Source organism: Prunus persica, chromosome G2 (genome assembly GCF_000346465.2).
Source record: "Prunus persica cultivar Lovell chromosome G2, Prunus_persica_NCBIv2, whole genome shotgun sequence".
Taxonomy (NCBI): domain Eukaryota; kingdom Viridiplantae; phylum Streptophyta; class Magnoliopsida; order Rosales; family Rosaceae; genus Prunus; species Prunus persica.
In genome coordinates this window covers 29,455,646-29,474,419 of record NC_034010.1, presented here as the reverse complement: position 1 = coordinate 29,474,419, position 18,774 = coordinate 29,455,646, and the positions used below count along the sequence as shown (strand labels likewise).

The 18,774-nt window shown below is 38.6% G+C and overlaps 3 protein-coding genes across 7 annotated transcripts; 1 reads left to right on the top strand and 2 right to left on the bottom strand.

Moving 5' to 3' along the window:
- On the bottom strand, positions 232-1,190 carry LOC18787111 (succinate dehydrogenase assembly factor 4, mitochondrial). Its single transcript, XM_007218564.2, has 2 exons — positions 775-1,190; positions 232-562 (listed from the first exon to the last, which is right to left on the bottom strand). Exons 1-2 carry the CDS (start codon positions 1,091-1,093, stop codon positions 513-515), a joined length of 369 nt encoding a protein of 122 aa, XP_007218626.2. The 5' UTR covers positions 1,094-1,190; the 3' UTR covers positions 232-512.
- LOC109947579 lies at positions 1,342-2,303 on the top strand. Of its 2 annotated transcripts, none has more exons than XM_020558054.1 (3): positions 1,342-1,473; positions 1,831-1,938; positions 2,070-2,303. In XM_020558054.1, the coding sequence occupies exons 1-3, from the start codon at positions 1,362-1,364 to the stop codon at positions 2,162-2,164; spliced, it is 315 nt and encodes a 104-aa protein (XP_020413643.1). In that variant the 5' UTR covers positions 1,342-1,361; the 3' UTR covers positions 2,165-2,303. The 2 variants fall into 2 exon arrangements, with proteins under 2 accessions (XP_020413643.1, XP_020413644.1); XM_020558055.1 differs by having other exon boundaries at positions 1,831-1,958.
- On the bottom strand, positions 2,349-13,631 carry LOC18785174 (glutamate synthase [NADH], amyloplastic). Of its 4 annotated transcripts, none has more exons than XM_007220509.2 (22): positions 12,717-13,631; positions 12,505-12,624; positions 12,013-12,126; positions 11,526-11,678; positions 11,239-11,339; positions 11,040-11,136; positions 10,433-10,542; positions 10,039-10,142; positions 9,715-9,894; positions 9,277-9,620; positions 9,104-9,174; positions 8,547-9,016; positions 7,581-8,450; positions 7,325-7,479; positions 7,062-7,223; positions 5,365-6,951; positions 4,805-5,023; positions 4,431-4,699; positions 3,998-4,303; positions 3,634-3,901; positions 3,184-3,441; positions 2,349-3,061 (listed from the first exon to the last, which is right to left on the bottom strand). In XM_007220509.2, exons 1-22 carry the CDS (start codon positions 13,077-13,079, stop codon positions 2,759-2,761), a joined length of 6,624 nt encoding a protein of 2,207 aa, XP_007220571.1. In that variant the 5' UTR covers positions 13,080-13,631; the 3' UTR covers positions 2,349-2,758. The 4 variants fall into 4 exon arrangements, with proteins under 4 accessions (XP_007220571.1, XP_020413635.1, XP_020413634.1 ...); XM_020558046.1 differs by having other exon boundaries at positions 10,433-10,979; positions 11,062-11,136; XM_020558045.1 differs by lacking the exons at positions 11,040-11,136; positions 11,239-11,339; positions 11,526-11,678; ... (1 more) ...; positions 12,505-12,624; positions 12,717-13,631 and adding an exon at positions 10,845-10,972 and having other exon boundaries at positions 2,357-3,061.

Below are 18,774 nucleotides of genomic sequence, written 5' to 3'. Positions count from 1 at the left end.
GGTCTGCCTGTAGCAATCCCGTGGATGGTAAGACCTGTTCAAAGTAGTCTGTTGTAGATGCAGGTGGTCAAATGATAATTATCAATTTATGACGACGAAAACACCAAAAAAAAATAATATTTATTTATAGATGAATCATGAACATGAATGATTGTTTAATATAAACCGATCGAAGAAGGATTGCTGCCCTGCTGAATTATGAATTAGTTGACTATACTCTAACACAAAATATAAAAATTAAAATGATTATCAAACGGATATGTAATAGGCAGTTGAATGTCAACATTACAATTAAACTTTTCCTTTCTTACAGAAAATGTCAACATTTCCTGTCGCTTTCTGTGGTGTGGGGTTGATATTGATTGATTCTCATTCTCAGGCATTGCTGCAGATCCAGGTTCAATCTTGTTTCCGGCTCACGATCTAAGGACCTTATACAAAGCGCCATATAGACTTCTCAAGCCCAAACCTAACAGAGCAAAGCCCAACTCAGGCAACGTCGAAACGTCGTTTCACTTTACAAGTTTCTTCTTCTGGGTTCCATTTTGGGTGTGGTTTCGTGCTGTAGCAAAACAAAACCCAGCGAACCAAAGACTACGATTACGAATACGAATAATAATTTTATTTCAAACTTAAAAACAACCACTTCACTTTGCACAATTTCACTAAACAACTAAACCATCCATAAAAGTAACAAAATTTGCATAACATATTGCAATTATTATTTCATCAAATCTGGACCCCCCAAAGAAACTCAAAAATCAGAGCACCGACCGTTTCGCTCCCAATCGCCGAATCGGGTGGGCTCCGGCCCTTTGGGCCCGCCGATCTCACCCGTCTCTTTATTCATATACCCATCGTCTTCATCATCATCATCATCATCATCAGCTTGATTTTCAGTGCTTTCAAGTTTTTCGTCGGTGGGCTCTCTTTGTTCCTTGCTGGGGTTTTGGTGCTGGGATTGAGACTGCGTAGCCGATGAACACAAGAGGCGACTCACTGAGTTGATGGCGGCGCGAGTTAGAGGCTCGGCTCTACTAGGGGTTGAGAGAACGGTCGTTGATGAGAATAGACGGCCTAGATTGATCGCCATCTTTTCTTTCGTTCGCTTGTTCGTTCGTTCGTTCGTTCTTGTTTTTTTGTTCTTCCTTTTCTCTGCAAGAAAAAAGGAAATAGAAGTGAGAGAAGAGAAGGTAGAGAGGGAATGCTATTGTTGCGGCAACCAAACGGCGTCGTGTCGTGGAGTTATGAAGCCACGTGGTCGTTGTGTAAATTAGATTGGGCCACCCTATTGGGCCCAAATGGGCTTCTTCTAATGGCAGGTGGTCCAGAAACCCAAAAAGATCGTCCGAAGATAATAAATGAAGACCAAGCAAGGAATTCCAGCATGTGGTGGGGACGGGGAAGGGCATATTCTGAAGAGAATTGCACGCATCAAATTCCCACAAAGACACCCAAAATCATCAACCTCAGGTATGTATCACTTTCTATGCATACTTGTTTCAGCGTGACATGTCTTCTCACTCTGTTTTTCATGTTCTTGACATTATTTGCTCTTGTCAAATAAAACTTGGTATTATATTTCTTATGATTATCTTAGCCTCTTGTATCAGTTCATACATATACAAACAATTTTATCTTAAAATGTCATCTGAATCCATGGATTTTGGGATCCGACCATTCAAATAGAACCTTAGCATGGCATTTATAGGAATACAGATACAGTGCTATGTCAAATGTAGGGATCTGTTGTGCTAACTTTTGGTTGTGTTGTGTTTCTTTTCATTGGCATTATGATAAATTGTCGACAATGTATGTGTGTGTGTTTAGGTTCTACTTGTTCACAGGCTCAGCATGAAACTGAAAGTATAGAGTCAGATGTCCCAGCACCACCCAAAAACGCTGCAGCGGGAGGGAAAGCTTCTCTTCAGCCAGAACGTACACCTGTCTTGGCCAAGGAAATAGAAGCCATTCTATTTTATACATATATATAGACCACAGACACAAGACGTTAGTATTTGAGAAATCGAAAAGTTGGGTTATGTTGATTTTGTTTGTTTATTTTGCAGTTGGGTGGATGCATTTGATTTTGAATTTGAATTTGATGATGGAGGAAAGTGGAGAAACACCGTGTTTCAAAACGACAACTTGGGAGTTTGAGTAGGGTTGCAGAGAAAGATGTTGTCTTCTTCTAGTCTTGTTATTAAGATATGCACAAAAAAAACTTGTTGGCCTTGATGCTCTCTATTTCCGTATTCATTCATCAGGAAATAAATCCACATGCTAAACTTAAAGCATTGCAATTCGATTGATGTTCTGAGAGCGCCAGTTTGGTTGATTTTCTGCTCTTAAAACATAATAATAATTCCCCATCATATATATAATCTTAAATAATTGGTGAAGAACCAAAACTGTACATTATTCCTTTAAAACAACCACGCAAAAAAGACCCGGGTAAAACTATAAACAAAGAAATGTTCTAAAACCTATACCCAGGCTCCGCTGAAAAAACTACTTTGATTATGCGAGAATAGAAAGGCTTTGTTGCCCCCAAAAGTGAAGCCGCCACCTCCTGCTTCTGCTGTCCCTTCTGGCCTCAGCTCCATCGCATCACGAACGAAGTGGTTCACCCATGAGGCTAATCAATCTTGAAACTTCCTTCCAAAATCGAAACAAGCCATATGTTTCTGTGTCGCTGTCACTGTATTTGCTTGCTGCTGTCTTGGTTCTTTAGTAAAAATCTTGATGATCATGTCATCTATGTCATCACTGTGTGTTTGCTACTACCTGTGTTCCTCTTGCTAAGATCTTGATGCCTTTTCAAAATATTTTCATGGCTGCCATTGCTAATGGTGTGGTCGTCCTCTTCCTCAATGGAGAGGTATTTGTCAACTTGTGCAGCAGCTTGCCGCCCCTCTGAGATTGCCCACACCACCAGGGATTGACCACGCCGGCAGTCCCCAGCTGCAAATACCCCATCCACATTGGTTGAGAACCGACCATACTCCGCCTTGTAGTTTGAGCGATTGTCACGCTCCAACCCCAACTTCTCTGCTACCGTCTGCCAAACCAAACACAAAGTAACCAGTGAGAAGAAGAAGAAAAAACATGATAAATATTTTACAAATGTATTTGAACTTTTAAGCAACTTGAACCACTGGAATAGCAATTGAAGATACTAACCGCCTCAGGTCCAAGGAAACCCATTGCTAGTAGGACTAGGTCAACCTCAATGATCTCCTCAGAGCCCTCGATTTCCTTGAATTGGAACTTCCCAGTAGCATCCTTCTCCCATTTGACACTAACCAGCTCAAGTCCTTTCACAGCCCCATTCTCATCTCCCACAAATCTCTTAGTAAGCACCTCATAAGATCTTGGATCTTTGCCAAACTTAGCTGCAACTTCTTGGTGCCCGTAATCTACCCGGAATACACGAGGCCACTGCAAAACCAAAATAAAGAAACACATGACAAAACTCAATGGCATTTCTTCTATTTAAAGCAAGCAATCCAACTTCATGACATTTCATAACCTAACGTGCATGCAGAGAACCACAAACAATGAAATTGACAAGCCAAGGAAATCACAAATAGATCGATCCCAAGAGCAACCAGAGATTCACAAAAATCCAACCTGTGGCCAAGGGTTTCCTGGAGCCCTTGTTCGTGGTGGCTGAGGGAGAAGCTCCAAATTTATGATGCTACTACAGCCATGTCTAACGGATGTTCCTATGCAATCAGTGCCAGTGTCACCTCCACCAATTACCACAACTTTCTTGCCCTTAGCAGAAATATAGTTACCATCCTGAAGATTGCTATCTAGTAAGCTTTTGGTGTTTGCGTGAAGGAACTCCATAGCAAAATGAACACCTGACAACTCTCGCCCTGGTACAGGAAGGTCCCTGCACCCAAAAAATTTTTTTTTTTTAAATTTCACTACTGTTAACCATATTAAAATAATACCTTAGAAACAACAACATTACACAATTATAAGTTACCTTGGTTTTGTTGCTCCTACTGCTAAAATAATGGCATTATTCTCCTCTCGAAGGCGATCAAGCGAGTACAAAGGATCATTTCCAACACTAGCATTAACCACAAAGTTGACACCTTCCTCAGCCATAAGGTTAACCCGCCGTTGAACTATATCCACTTTGTCAGCCTTCATATTAGGAACTCCATACATCATGAGCCCTCCAATTCTATCAGCACGCTCATACACAGTCACCGTATGGCCTAATCTGTTTAGTTGATCAGCAGCAGCTAGACCAGCTGGTCCGCTTCCAACAATGGCAACCCTTTTCCTGTAATTATAAACACATCAAACTGATGAATCATGCATAGAGAATCTACAAAATGAAAAATAACTCAACATATTCTGGCAAGACAATCCAAGATAGCATCGCTCTTAGGCTGAGAAGAAAAGTATACCCAGTTCTCTTGAGAGGAGGTCGTGGAACCATCCAACCTTCCTCAAAAGCCTTGTCTATGATGGCACATTCGATGCTTTTGATAGATACAGGATTCTCAATAATACCCAGAACACAGGAACCTTCACAAGGTGCCGGGCAAACTCGACCAGTAAACTCAGGGAAGTTATTTGTCTCTAGAAGTCTTTCTAATGCTTCATGCCACCTATTCTGGTACACCAACTCATTGAACTCGGGTATTTTGTTACCAAGAGGACATCCAGAGTTCTCCTGCAATTTTATTTGAAATATCAGAATTAGTAGAGGCAGTGTATCCGTAACTAGATAATGCTTGATAATGAGCAAAATGGGTCAAAAAAAGATACAAGTTCCTACCTGATGGCAGAAAGGAGTGCCACAGTCCATGCAACGGGCTGACTGAGTCTTTAATAGCGGTCCAGGTTGAGTTTCCTCCATAACTTCCTTCCAGTCATTCATCCGAACATTAGGATCCCTATATTGAACGCCCTCACGCTCATAAGAAATAAAACCGCGATGTTTGACAGCATCGCTGACCTGAGAAGGCCTCTTAAATATTTCAGAATCCTCTACCGTCTGCAAATATAACTCTCATATTAGAACCTCTTTTGATTATGCAATCCATAGTGGTTACCAGAAAGTAAAATCCAAATAATCAAATCAATATTTCTGTGTACAAATGTGACCCAAGTGGGCTTGTAATGATATGAAGACTTTCTTCAATTGTCCCACAATTGTCCCAACAGGAAACCATGTCAATACTATACAAAGATCAGAGAATTGAGGTTCCAAATAGTAGCATAGCGAGTTAGAAAAGCAACCGGAAGGAAACCAAAAGTTAAAAACATAGAGGGGAGGGAGGGGAGGGGAGAGGTGGGGATGCAGAACTCAAATTTAAGAGTAAAAAGTTCAATTACCTGATTGGATTTCCCATTTAATGATGATGATGCTGCCAACTTCTTAAGTTCTTCAAAAGCATCTTTCTCAATTAACTCTGGTTCGTCTTGCTCAGCTTCGTCAGCGGCATCCTGTTTGGAGGCTTCGTCTTTCATATTTGCAAGAACACGCTTGTACTCTCTTGGGATAACCTTGATAAACTTAGGCAAAAGATTGCCAAAATCAGCCAGTACTTGACTGGCCAGCAAGCTGTTTGTGTGCCGTTGATGCTGCTGTATCATCATTTTAAGGGTCATCACATCTTCTTCTTCAAGTTTATCAAGATCTACAAGCTCGAGATTGCATCGGGACCGAAATTGCCCATCCACATCAAGAATGTAGGCAATACCACCACTCATACCAGCAGCAAAGTTCCTGCCAGTTTTCCCAAGCACCACAACAGTGCCACCCGTCATGTATTCACAACCATGATCCCCAACGCCTTCGACAACTGCCCTAGCCCCAGAATTGCGAACACAGAATCTTTCTGCTGCCATTCCATTGAAGTATGCCTCTCCACTAGTTGCACCATAAAGAGCAACATTACCGATCACAATATTTTCTTTTGGATCAAACTTGCTTTTCTTGGGAGGATAAACTACAATCTTTCCACCTGACAATCCTTTTCCAACATAATCATTGCTGTCACCTTCAAGCTCAAGCATGATACCCGGGCACAGGAATGCTCCGAGACTCTGTCCTGCACTTCCATTGAATTTGATATGGATAGTGTCAGCAGGAAGCCCTTCCCTGTTGTAAAGTTTGGTCACCTCATGGCTAAGCATTGTCCCAACAGCACGATTCACATTGCAAATAGTTGTTTCAAAGTATACAGGAAGAGACTTTTCAATAGCAGCCTTGGACAGAGAAATTAGTTTGTGGTCAAGAGCCATGTCCAAACCATGATCCTGTTTCTGGACACAATATTGTGCAGCGTCAGGCCGAAGGTCTGCTGCAGGTCTAAGTAATAAGGATAGATCAATGTTATCAAGCTTTTCATTGTTTCTAGTCACATCTTTATCGACTTCAAGCATATCTGAACGACCAACCATCTCATTTAAAGTACGGAAACCAAGCTGTGACATTATTTCTCTCAATTCTTCTGCTACCATAAAGAAAAAATTAATGACATGTTCTGGTTCTCCTGCAAACTTCTCTCGAAGTACTGGATCTTGGGTTGCAATGCCAACAGGACAGGTATTCTTATGGCACTTCCGCATCATAATGCAGCCAAGAGTTATGAGGGGTGCTGTGCTGAAACCAAACTCTTCTGCACCAAGAAGTGCGGCTATGGCAACATCTCTTCCGGTTTTTAGTTGGCCATCTGTCTGAAGAGTTGTGCGACCGCGAAGATCATTAGCAACCAAGGTTTGATGCGTCTCAGCCAAACCAAGTTCCCATGGAAGCCCAGCATTCTTAATACCCGTCCATCTAGAGGCCCCTGTGCCTCCATCATGTCCAGAGATTAACACATGGTCAGCATGCCCCTTCACAACTCCACTAGCAACTACTCCCACACCTACTTCAGATACTAACTTTACGCTAATTCGAGCTGTCGGGTTAGCATTCTGCAGATCAATGAAATAGAATTATGATCCAAATAAAACATGCATTTAGTAGTAGTAGTGAAACAGGGGAGTGGGAGCGCGGAAACAGCGATTACAACAAGGGAACATACCTTAAGATCATGAATTAATTGAGCAAGGTCTTCAATCGAGTAGATATCATGATGGGGAGGTGGACTGATAAGACCCACACCAGCAGTAGAATTCCTTGTAACAGCAATGTCTCCAATAACCTTGTGCCCAGGAAGCTCACCTCCTTCACCAGGCTTGGCCCCCTGTGCAACAAATAAATTCAGTTAAAAATCAGTTAGGTATCAATTAACAGGAATAGTGCACCAGACATTAGCATTTAGATTTGTATCACAACTATATATACCTGAGCCATTTTTATCTGCAGTTCATCAGCATTCGTAAGATAGTAACTTGAAACTCCAAATCTGCCACTAGCAACCTGCTTAATTGCACTCCTCTTTGGGTTTCTTGAACCATCTGGAAGTGGCTCCATACGAGACGGCTGCTCACCTCCCTCACCTTTAGGAAAAAGCAATATAATTCAGTAGCAGTTAATATAATACTGCAACAGTGTGAGATGATAGAAAAAAACCACACTAACAAAGATTTAAGAAGCGAACCTGTATTTGACTTTCCTCCAATTTTGTTCATAGCCATGGCCAGTGTAGTGTGTGCCTCCAATGATATTGATCCATAACTCATAGCACCAGTACAGAACCGTTTTACAATCTCACTGGCGGGTTCCACTTCATCCAAGTGAATCTTCTGCTCTGTGCTTTTAAATTTCAGAAGACCCCGGAGATTGCAGGCTTTGTTTAATTCATGAATGAACTTCGAGTATTCTTTATATGCAGCCACACTGTTAGTTCTAGCAGCCTCTTGAAGTTTTGAAATAGCGAAGGGATCATTTAGGTGAACCTCACCACCTTTTCTCCAATGATAATCCCCAGGATTTGGCAGTGCAACTGCTTCTGCACTTCCTGGAGGAAAAGTTCGAGATGGAAATGCCAACTCGTGCATATGAAGTTCATCGTGAGCAAGCATCTCAAATGTTGCACCCTCAACCCTACTAGGGGTTCCGGCAAAGCACCTCTCAATTACTTCTGATGAAAGACCCAAAGCTTCAAAAATCTGTGCACCCTTGTAAGAGGCTAAAGTGGATATCCCCATCTTGGCAAGAACCTTCATCATTCCATAGTTGCTTGCTTTGAAGTACTTTTTAACCAGTTCATCCTTTGAGTATATTACACCATTAGCTTTTGGTGGGATCTTTCCGTCAACCTGCAGTCTCCAAATGGCTTCTATAGCCAAGTATGGGCAGATAGCATCTGCACCAAAACCAACTAGTGTACAGAAATGGTGTACTTCACGTGGCTCAGCAGATTCAATTATCAACCCTACTCTTGTGCGTTCAAGATTTTTAACTAGGTGTTGATGAACAGCACCAACAGCTAAAAGGGAGCTTACAGCAACACGCTTTGGGGAGAAGGCTGCACATTGAAGGAGCAACAATTAAATATGACATAGCTTTCAATTAAGTACTCATTATTTTCAACTCAAGGTAATATAAATGACAAGGACAATACCTCTGTCTGAAAGAACAAGTGTGGTATATCCCTTCTTAATCGCTTCACGTGCTTCAGCACAGATTCTATCCAAGGTCTCCTCCAATCCTTCCCTACCACGTTCCTTGGAATAAGTTATATCAAGAACTTTGCAACGCCAACCTCTGTAGTTCATTTTTTTGATTGCTTCCATTTCTTCTATGGTTAAAAGAGAACCCTTGAGTGAGAGACGATGACATTGTTCTTCAGTGGTTTCTGTCAGATCACCCTCCGGACCAATCATGCATTCCATAGAAGTGACTACCTTCTCTCGGATGGGATCAATTGGAGGGTTTGTTACTTGAGCAAACATTTGCTTGAAATACTCAAATGTAAGCTTTTCTCTGTTAGACATGACAGCCAATGGGGTATCGTTTCCCATTGACCCAAGAGCCTCTACACCATCTTTTGCCATGGGAAGCAACAACATTTCCAGGGATTCAAGTGTATAGCTGCACAGAGGGTAAATATATCAATTATATGACAGTCAAGAAGGCTATATATAACATAGGTAGGACCATAGGATAAACATCACATACCCAAAAGCTTTCAATGGTGCCAATAAACCATGGATTCCCATGTTTTCCATGTTTTCATCATCAGTAGATGCCTAGAAGTCACAAATGATAAATCAAAGTAAGAATCGACAACAAAATAATACCTAAAGAAAAACGAAAAAGGCTACTTGGCATAAATGGTTAAGTCAAATTACAGGAATAACTCCCGCTATGGATGGAGGGGCCCTGTCAGATTCTTGAACAGAAGCTACTATGTCCTTGAGCTCAATCTTTTGCCTTTCAAGCCACTCCCCGTATGGCCTTGCCAACGAGTATTGCTGCTTCAAAGCTTCATCATCTACAACAATATGATTCTCAAAATCCACCAAAAGCATCATTCCAGGGTTAAGTCTTCCTTTCCTACTGACATCTTCTGGAGGAATGTCTACTACACCAACTTCACTGGCCATAATAACTCGTCCACTGTGGGTGACATAAAATCGACCAGGCCGAAGTCCATTACGATCCAGTGTAGCTCCCAAATAGCGACCATCAGTAACTGCAACAAGTATTTGTTAAGACGAAAGTAAACAGCAGAACTAATGCAAATGTATTTCCAAGCAAGTCCAAAAAAAAATTCCAATATATATTACATGATATAAGAGCTGGCCCATCCCATGGCTCCATGAGAGATGAGAAATATTCATACAGCGCTTTCCTATGAGGATCCATGTTCTTGTCATTTTGCCATGCTTCAGGAATCATCATCATCATAGCTTCAGGAAGGCTTCTGCCAGCTTGAACCAGAAACTCAAGGACACCATCAAAAGCTCCTACATAATGAAAAAGTCAAATTTGCGCAAATTAGATACATAACATAAAAATAAAAACAAAAATTATGCTACCAACATCCAGCAAGAAAGCATATACTGATTTATCCACGTATTTACAATAATGTAGCAATGGTCTAAATTTACCTGAATCAGAAGAACTGGCATCCACAATTGGTAACAGCTTCTTTAACTCATTTCTTGATAGACCAAGTTCCTTGCACTTAAGCAGTCCCTCGCGTGCCTTCATCCTGAGTGTATTTTATAAGAATGTCAGAAACTTTATTTACAAATTCTTAAACCTGAGGGAGAAGCAAGTGATACTTAACCAGAAACACATCTCGAGTCATCAAACATTGATGAGGCATTCAACTCATCAAATGAATGAGCAAGCGTGCTTACTTACAAGTTCAGCATTCTATAAAGTCCTCTTAAAATGGTAAAGTCAACAGGCTATTAAATTCAAGCAAAAAAGGTACATATGTTACAAAACCAACTCCTACCACTTACGGATGACAAAACTATATACTCAAAAACATACCAGTTAACATTTCCTTTAAGGGTATTGATTTCTCCATTGTGGCCAATGACACGCATAGGCTGAGCACGATCCCAGCTGGGAAAAGTATTTGTTGAGAACCGCGAGTGTACCTGCACAAATGATCAAAAGAACCGATATTGTCATATACAACTCCATATTCTTTATTCAGAATATGGAAATCCGATGCTAAAAGCCTAAAACCACACACGAGAAATTGTGTTCAGGCCGCTCCAATCAGAAGTAAACTGCAGTGCAAGTACAAATTGAAATCCTAATCTATACTTCGACCAAACACAATTTCCTTTTCACCACTTGTGTGGAATTTTCATCCTCAACAACTCATCATAGAGAGCACCGCACCAAGTTTCTGCAAACATGATTTACTTGATAATGAGGTTTCTTACCAACTCACCCAATGCATCCAATCCAGCATCCAATTTCAATTAGTAATCAAGGGAGTGGAAGAACTTAAGAGATCATTCAAACCTCAATGCCTCAGAAGTCATTCCTCAACCTTGCATCTCTTCAGTTACTGGTTGTTCCCATGCTGTTTGTGGAGTATTGAGTTAGTGGAGAAAGAAAAAAAGTGAATGGATTATATATTTACCAGGGCCATGTAGCTCGTAAACCTTTCATTGCCAAGATCTGCAAAATAGTAATCCTTCAGCTGAATGGGCTTCAGCTGACCTTTGTAAACAACAGTCCTACATAAAACGAAGTAACAGAAAGAATCAAAATATGATCACATAAATAATAAAACTTGTTGGAAAGAAAAACAAAACATGCTAGATATCTGAAGAACAAACCTTGAGGAAAGGGAACATATATAGAAGTCTTTAGCACCACCATGTTCAAGGTTTAATGCAGCTCGGATGGCAACCATTGAAACCCTTCTGAGTATGTACATCTGGAAGGAAGGAAATGCAAAAAAGTATCATAACCATAGAATTAGGTACATAGGGAATTAAGCTACTCATTTCTCCAGCCATTCATTTCTCTAAAATAACTCCAGATTACAAAAGGGGGGAAATAGGAAACAACTCCATTACTGCAAATGACACTTGTGTATTTACATCTGGATTAGAACATATACCTGTCGCTCGAGGTCAAGTTTTGACCTTGGAGTCGGGGTAAGAAACACTTGCTCAATAACAGGTTCTGTCTGCAAAGCAGACTTCCCCAAGTCTGAGTTATCTGTTGGAACAGATCGCCATCCAAGAACAGTATGTCCAAGAGACTCTGCAACCTGCAAACATATGAGCAATATTCCCATGAATTCCACTACCAGACATCAACATCACAAGTAGACATAGCAATTAACACCAAATGATAAGAAAAGAGGTCCACCAAACAACATATAGACATGCAAGATTAAGAGGTCGCTGCAAAAATCTATTTGATTTCAAAAGATCAATCATTGTCTTCTGTTGTGCACCAGAAAACATTTTGTACAGATGTGTAACTGCTCAATAACAAATTCTGATGTGATCCTGTCTTTTTCTTTCTTTTGGCTAAGCAATGAATATGGACATATGAGTTCGAGAATGTCGTAATAGCAAACAATGGAATCGTGAAATTACCTTTGTAAATACATTTTTGCTTTCTTCTCTTCGACTGTCAGATGTGGGCAAGAAAAACATTCCAACAGCATATTCCCCTGCCGGTGGAAGCTTAAACCCAACATCCTTGGCAACCTGAGAAACAGCAAACGCAACAGTCAGAGCCAAAATAAACAGAAGTTGGTGGCCAACTGTATCTACGTAGGCAGAAATCCAAGTAGATATTTTCCCAACTATAAGCAAACTATTTTCATCCGGAAAAACAAAATTAAAAACACTGAAATAATAAGAGATTTCATATTTAACAAACGTTTCTTTTTTCCTTATTAGCTTCCAATAAAAAATTAAAAAATTCACCGAAAACTAGCAAGCACCTTTTATATATGGGAACAAAAAAAAAAACTCATTAAAATCCGTCAAAACAAAATAAAATACGAATAACTAAAAAATACATCAAGAAAACCAAATTCGAAATAGAAAAATCTACTCATCTTAAAATTAAAGATAATATACCTCCTTGTAGAAGTCGTGAGGAAGACCGACGAGAATCCCAGCTCCATCACCAGTATTCGTTTCACACCCGCAAGCTCCTCTGTGTGCCATACGCACCAACATTTCCAAAGCATCCGTAATCTGCAATACCATACAACCACACACATCAAATCAATCCCCAAAATCTCGCATATTACATGCATGTGCGTATTAGCAACTTATACGACGCCTACCGTTTTGCGGCTGCCTTCGCCGGACAATTCAGCGACGAAACCAACCCCACACGAGTCCTTATCGAACGACGGGTCGTATAGGCCGAGGGGTTTCTCGGGAACGGCGGAGAGTAAGGAGCGGACGACGACCCGAAGCTTGGGCGAGCGGCCGGGACCGTCGGATCGCCATATGTGGAGCTTCTCAGATCCGGCGGGCCGCAATCGGGTCCCGAAGAACTTGTTGGCCAAAGCCTTCGTGGATTTCCTGGTAGCAGAGCATGCGGCGGCTCTGCTCCCGAGCCTTGCTATCGGCGTGGCATTGAGCTGAGATGCGAGGGAAGGTTTGGTTCGGAGTTGAACAACGGAACCAGAGCTCGCCAACATTATTCAGAAAATCAGAAAATCGGATTTGATTCTTCCGATTATGTGTGCGTGTATATAAAATAATATTTAATATTTAATAATAATAATAATAATAATAATAATAATGATTTTGTTAAATCTGTAGTGCTTTTTCTTATAGGAGGAATCTGAGTCCTTGAGAGTTTGTTTTGGAGACTGATACGGGATTTAGATCCAGATTAGAGAAGAAACCCAGGCTTTCAGGCAAAGATGAGATCTTCAGCGGAGGGACGACGACGTTTGGGGGGACACGATTTACGATTGGTGGTAAAATATTGTAGACTGAGTTTCGGGAGAAGAAAAATTTGGAAGTTGAAGGAGAAAAGGTCAACAGATTGGCCGGTATTTCCTATGCCTCGCTAGTTCTTGATCTCGATTTTCCCGAAAAATGAGCGAGAAAGTGAGAGAAAACTGAGGGAGGTAGGCAGGAAGTAGGAGGCAGGGGGCAGGGGAGAGTTGCAGCGCACCAGCAAATATGCGAGTCGGCCCTTCGCTTTTGGGTTCTCTAAGAAGAGGCAGAGCGGTGTTTTATAGAGAAAACAGAGACAGGTTTTTAGAGAGAGAGGGGAGTATGGTGGTGGTGTCCTAGAGAGAGAAAGGGGTGTGTGGGGACCACAGGGACGCTAAATTTACCAAGTCCGACCTCATGCTCACTGTTTTTAAGTGACAAGACAGCTCAGAATTCGCAATTATGCCACGTGTACAATGCCCTATGCGGCACGCGACAGCCGCTCATGGTGGCCCCCGCTGCAAATACACTCAGATAGAAAGATCACTTAATTAGATAAACACATCGAAGGGTTTTGTTTTTTTTCTGTTTTTGTTAGGCCGCCTCTTGTTCTTTCCGAGCCTACCAATCCACTAGGTTCGGCTCCGAGCCCCGCGGTAAATAAAACATTTTCACTTTAGACCTTTTTTTCCCCATAACAAAAGGTAATTCACTTTAGATTGGAACTCTTGTCAATTTGGATAACATTTGGAGTGTCTTTTTTATTGTGCCAAGACAGTTAACGGATTTAGATTAATTTTAACCGACAAATGTTTGCGGTGTGTTCTCCTTTTGAATGACCAGTTTGCCCTTGTAAATCTAGATGCTGTTTATTTTGTTTTTCTTTTCTGTTTTTTCTCTTCTGGGCATCTTTTATATTGCATTATGATATTATTTGGTGGACTAATCGTTTCAAAAAGCTTTACGTATAATTTAGATTACTAAAATTCTATGAAAAATATGAAGGTGATTAAAATAAATTAACTAATTGTTTATATGCATATTTAAAATTATTTAAAATTGCACACTGGAAAAACATTATTTTATCATGAGTCATGTTGTAAATAAATAAGTGAAATTTTTTTGATTGCAATGAATTTAAGCAACCAAACATCATTTATCTTGAATACGTTGTCCGTATTACAATTTAAAAATGTGAAAAACAATAAAAACTATTTTTTCTATGTATTGTGATGTATATATTGTTGAAAATTAATATAGAAGTCAATGCAAATTATAAATAAAGATCAATATTTCCTCTAAAATAATGTCTTATGAGCGAGGTCAAAGTGGTTCTTATTATATCTCCACTGGTTTTATATTTTAATTGTGTATTAATTATGTAATTACATAGAATATGAATTTTAAACTAAGGGTATTTCAGTAAAATAACGTAGTTCATAGTGATGCTATGAATGACGATACGCGGCCAATGGTATGTGATGAAATGAATCGATGATAACTGCCAGCGGATTCTTACGCGGCCAACAGTAACAGTCGGTTTTATTTCACTGTGCAATGCAAATGCATATCTAGAAATTTAATTTTGAGATTCTAGTAATCTGCTTTTAGTCTATCTGACCTGATGACGATTGACGGGATTAAATATTCAACTTTCTTCTCGACTGTCCATCCACAGCAAAATTATTTTCCCACAAATAGACTCTTCATTTTCCGTCCATAATTTTGAATATTTTCTAGTGCTTCAGATTTGTTAACTTTATTTATTCACTAAAATCTGATTTGGCAATATATCGTCTATTAATTAACTTGACAAATAACAAGATATAATATTTTGAAGATATTTAATTGTTTCAGAAATGGATAAATGTAGTATGACACTCATATTTCGGGATTTTCAAAGTCTATCGTTTAGTTCATTAATTGCTTGAGTGAATGAAATAATGTACGTGATACTCGAATCCCGTTTGATTCACAAAACGGATTTGAATGGAATTCACTTTTCATGTTATTTCCTAATGGATGAAAAATGAAATATTCATTTCCCATGTTTGGTACTTTTGGGAAAATAACTGAGAGATATATCACTTTATTTCTTTTCTCATGTTTGTTTTGAGTAAGAATAGAAAACAAAGTTTGTATAATTTTTCAATTATACCCATATTAAATCAAATAAAAAAAATATATTTAATGATATATTGTAATTTTAAATTGTTAATAGAGATAAATTGGTCATGAAAATTTGCATTTAATATTTGCTCACTTTTCCAAACTTTCCTATAATGATGGAAAACAAAACCCAAGTTGGGAGGAGGGCTTCATTTTCCCCTTACTTTCTCACGTTCAAGGCAACAATTTCTCATGACTGGACTTACAAAACATTGGCAAAGCAATTGATTTCCCATCCACAAGCCTCATTTTTCATGAACCAAACGTGGCCAAATTTTTATTTAATTTTTAGTATATGCAATAGTCTAAACTACAAGGAAGCATTAACTTGCAAACCATAGGTCTCAGGTTCGAATCCCTATAACAATATAGTTGTGTGTGTATGTGTGAATTATGCATATCTAAACATGGGTAATCATACATATGTTTGTATTTATCAAATTATCTAGCATGTTATGTTATCAAATAATTAACATGAAATTCATTCATAATGATTCCTATTCACGGTATTATTGGATGTTACGTCAAATATCAAAATAAAAATTATCTTATATATCACTTAAACGAGTAATTTTTTTAATTTTAAAGCTATGCATTACAATGGGGTAACTTTTTCACAGCAAAGTTACTCTACCGTTATAGGACAAAGGTATCGATAAAATTTTCCTTATGAGGCATATTCCGAATCTCCAAAATACATTTACAAAAAAAGAAAATATGCATCATCAACTATGAATTGCATATTTTCCGTCTTTTTGAGACATTTTAGCAAACAGTTTACCCTGACCATCGCATGAATAAACTTTACACCTCACCTTGACTACTTTGCCCCGCATTCTTAATGGTAAAACGTAATTAGCTACTTCGTTGTTAATTACCTTTTAGCACTTAAGATAAAAATATAATAAAATTTGGTCTCTTGCTCTCCTTCCTTCTTAATGGTCAAAGGCACTCGTGGCATTGCAGTCTTTGCATCTCACGTGTCGTTACCTAATCCCACGTCCTAATCAGCCTAGTAGGATTGTTGTAGGGGATGGGAGTCAAGCCAGCTGTCCAAGAAGGGTTGTATATGATGAAAATTTTGAATAAGTTGGGGGCACTTTTCGTAAACTAAATTATAAGGACTCCTTTGTATCAAATATGTCGAAAAGTACGGCTGCCCAACTGAAACGCAGTCTTCATTTCATGCATTCCGAAATCCTGTAAAATCCTCGCAAATTCCGAAATGTTTAAAAACTTACCGCCAACCAACCAAGGCTGTAACTCGAAAGATTCGTTGCTTTTCCTGATTGACACTTCCGTCCGTATGTCGTTTGTTTGTTTTTTTTTTCCGGTACTTTAAGTAAAATTTTATTTTTTTAAGGAAACAACAAAAACACGAGGTGGGATTCTGTAGTCACCAAACCCCTATATGTTGTGTTGGTAGTTTGATTTGAGCCCAAGAAAAAAACTTGTTAGGTAGATTATTAACTCTTAAAAGTCAAGGTGCAACGTGGACTTTTCTGTCCCCTAGTCTATAGTTACGCTACAGCCATTCACTGAATGTGGACTTTTCTTTTTAAGAAGAATTGTTAATTTTACGAACCCTACTGAAATTCTGGTTTTATAAATTATATAAAACATGACATAAAATTTCAACTGTATTAGTATTAGTAAGTAAATTGTATCGCATGTATTGATCACCTCTCTAATACAAGTAAGTCTTAAATATATTAGTGAGGCCTACCTCTACTAGAGAAATGGTCAATTAATATAATATAAATATTATTATTAAAATAAAAAATATAGTTTAATATTGACGCGATAAATATTTAATTAAATAATGATCGTTGTTTTTATCTACAAATTTGTTTGTGTTATATTATTATTATGCTCAAAAGTCATATTCCTACTAAAACTTTACTCGGGTATGCTTTGTTGTGGGTTGTTATCAGCGATGAAAGGAAAGAATGAGTAAAACAAAGATATGCTTTGTATGTACATGAGCATTTTATGGAAGTACATTAATTTATAGCACGTCAAAAGATAAACATGATGACTCAGATTTGGATAATTTCCTTATTTTCTTCAAAATAAATGGTGTATAAAACTTGAAACTCTGTGGTTAGAAATGGAATACCAAATTAGGAATTTACTAGGACCCAAATATTTAGGGAAAAAAAATTAATGGAGCAAAAAATATTTTTATTTTATTTTATTCTTAAAAGAGCAATGGAAATTGATTGAGTTGTGATGGTCCAGAGTACACAGTGCACACGGGCAGAAGAAACACGTGTCAGTGACAGCTACGCGAGCTGAATGTTACCGTATTCGATAATAATGAGTGCTGTTGCCTACTGCCTAATCCAGTTCAATATTTGTTTTGTGACTTGTCATTTCTGTCAGTCAAAGGGTCGGAGAAAATAAAATTTCATCAGAAAATTCAACCGTACATCTTGTCTTTCCAGTTCACGTTTCTTTTTTATTTACTTTTGTTTATTATTCTTAACAGCAACAGGAACCCAATTAAACTGCTTCAACCAAACAACCAACCGAGCAACCACTCTACCTAATTAGGAGTGTGCTAAGCACAAACCTAAATGATTTTCAACCAAACAGCTTCATTTCATTTTTCTGGTTTAAAAAGAGTACTAAAAGTGAACGTGCATAGAACTTCTATGTTACACGCACATCATCACTCGTATGTGAAATATAAAAACGTACAAAAATGCCAAGTTCTTGCCAGATTGATGGCAGTAGGCACTACTGCTGCTTATTAAACTATGAATATTAAATCTAAGTTCGAAAGGATTTTCAAATTTGTTGGCTTAATTATTACAATCGAACATCGATGGATCTAAGGCTCATGGAATGAATTTGAGAGGAAATCATTTCCCATATCATTTCTCAATGAATAGGAATGAAAAATTCATTTTCCACGTTTAGTAATGCTGGGGAATGGAAAACAAAGTTTGTATAAATTATCAATTATAACCATATTAAATCAAATAAAAAAAGAATGCATTTAATGATATATTGTAATTCTAAATTATTAATGGGAATAAAATGGTCATAAAAAAACATGTATTTAATATTAGCTTATTTTCTCAAACTTTTCCATAAGGAGGGAAAACAAAACCCAAGTTTAGAGGATGACTTCACTTTCCTCCCTGCTTTCCTATGAGCCAGACAACGATTTCCTATACCTAAACTTACCAAACATGAAAAAACAATTAATTTCTCATTCCCAAGTCGCATTTCTTATAAACCAAACGGAACTAAAGCTTTTTAATGTCTAGG